Source organism: Suricata suricatta, chromosome 11 (assembly GCF_006229205.1).
Source record: "Suricata suricatta isolate VVHF042 chromosome 11, meerkat_22Aug2017_6uvM2_HiC, whole genome shotgun sequence".
In the NCBI taxonomy this organism is placed as follows: Eukaryota; Metazoa; Chordata; class Mammalia; order Carnivora; family Herpestidae; genus Suricata; species Suricata suricatta.
This window is the reverse complement of record NC_043710.1, coordinates 13529411-13530846: the sequence shown is the minus strand read 5'-3', so window position 1 is coordinate 13530846 and position 1436 is coordinate 13529411. Positions and strand designations below refer to the sequence as shown.

Sequence of the window (1436 nt, the reverse complement as noted above, 5' to 3'; positions counted from 1 at the left end):
TGTAAGCAGTGCGGTGATGTACTAGTCCATAGGACCCTGACACATACATCATAGTAGTAGTGAGTGAAAATCACATCCCACAATGGCAACCACAGCAATGCATTTACATCATGAATATTTAATATGGATCAGTTTGAACATAATAAAAGTGCATAGATGATAAGATTTATCTACAGTTGTAAAATCCTGTGCTGGAAGGCTGATAAATATTTCATTGGAAAATATTTTAGGATATACAAGCACTGTTACTGAAAGCAACAAACTTTTCTTTTAGTTTCTGAGCAAGAAGACAGCGACTGATATGCAGCTCAATGCTGAAAATGCATTTTACTTAGGAACAAATTTCTCTCAAACAATTTCTTCATCGCATCTATTACATCTTTGTTCCTTAAACTGTAGATGATGGGATTCAGCATGGGAATCACAATCGTGTAAAACGTTGACACTATCATGTCATGGTCCAGAGCATAGTTGGAACTTGGTCTCACATACATGAAGAGGATGGTTCCGTGATATATTGACAGTCCAGTTAGGTGAGAGCCACATGTAGAAAAGACTTTCCTCCTCCCTTCAGCAGAGCGAATCTTCAGAATGGCCAATAGAATGAACCCATAGGAGATCAGAACCACCAGGATAGTGATGATCTCAATAGAGCCCACGAAGTAGAAGAGCAGGAGCTGGTTTGTGTGAGTGTCAGAACAAGAAATGGCGAGGAGAGGAGGGATGTCACAAAAGACATGTCTAAGTACATTGGATGCACAGAAGGATAGGCTGAATGTGGCCACTGTGTGGACAGAAGCATGCAAAATGCCACCCACATACGAACCAATGATGAGTGGCACATAGACTCTGGGTGACATGATCACTGAGTACAGGAGCGGGTTGTAGATTGCTACATAGCGGTCATAGGCCATTGCGGCCAAGAGAAAGCATTCTGTGGTCCCAAAGGTAACAAAGAGAAGCATCTGGGCTGCACACCCAACATAGGAAATGGCTTTATTCTCTGTGAGGAAGTTGATCAACATTTTTGGGGTGACAACTGAAGAATAGCAGGCATCCAAGAAAGACAATACGCTCAAGAAGTAGTACATGGGGTTGTGGAGCCGAGAATTCCCAACGACCAATATAACCAGTCCCAAATTTCCTACCAGAGTAAAAAGGTACATTGCTAGAAATAGTAGGAAGAGAACGATTTGCACTTCAAAATCATCTGTGAAGCCCGTCAATATGAACATTGTGACTTCGGTCACATTTTTCATCTGTATCCTGTGTAAATTTAATTCTGATGGGAACCCTGACATCTCACTTTTTATTGGTAGGTACTAAAGGCAATATCATGTGAAAATAAAGTCCACCCAATCATATCATGTTTGTTGCTTAGCAGGATATAGGGATTTTCTTGGCAGTAATAAGATAGGCTGTGATAAAGATATCGT

The 1436-nt window shown here is 40.9% G+C and overlaps 1 protein-coding gene across 1 annotated transcript; it reads right to left on the bottom strand.

The window, feature by feature from the left end:
• Positions 1-308: 308 nt before the first annotated feature.
• On the bottom strand, positions 309-1301 carry LOC115272421 (olfactory receptor 1094-like). Its single transcript, XM_029915496.1, has one exon. The coding sequence runs from the start codon at positions 1299-1301 to the stop codon at positions 309-311; it is 993 nt and encodes a 330-aa protein (XP_029771356.1).
• Between the last annotated feature and the right edge of the window lie 135 nt (positions 1302-1436).

Excerpts from the sequence above, each read along its gene's own strand:
- LOC115272421 (XM_029915496.1), bottom strand. The coding sequence starts at position 1,301 with ATGTCAGGGTTCCCATCAGAATTAAATTTACACAGGATACAGATGAAA.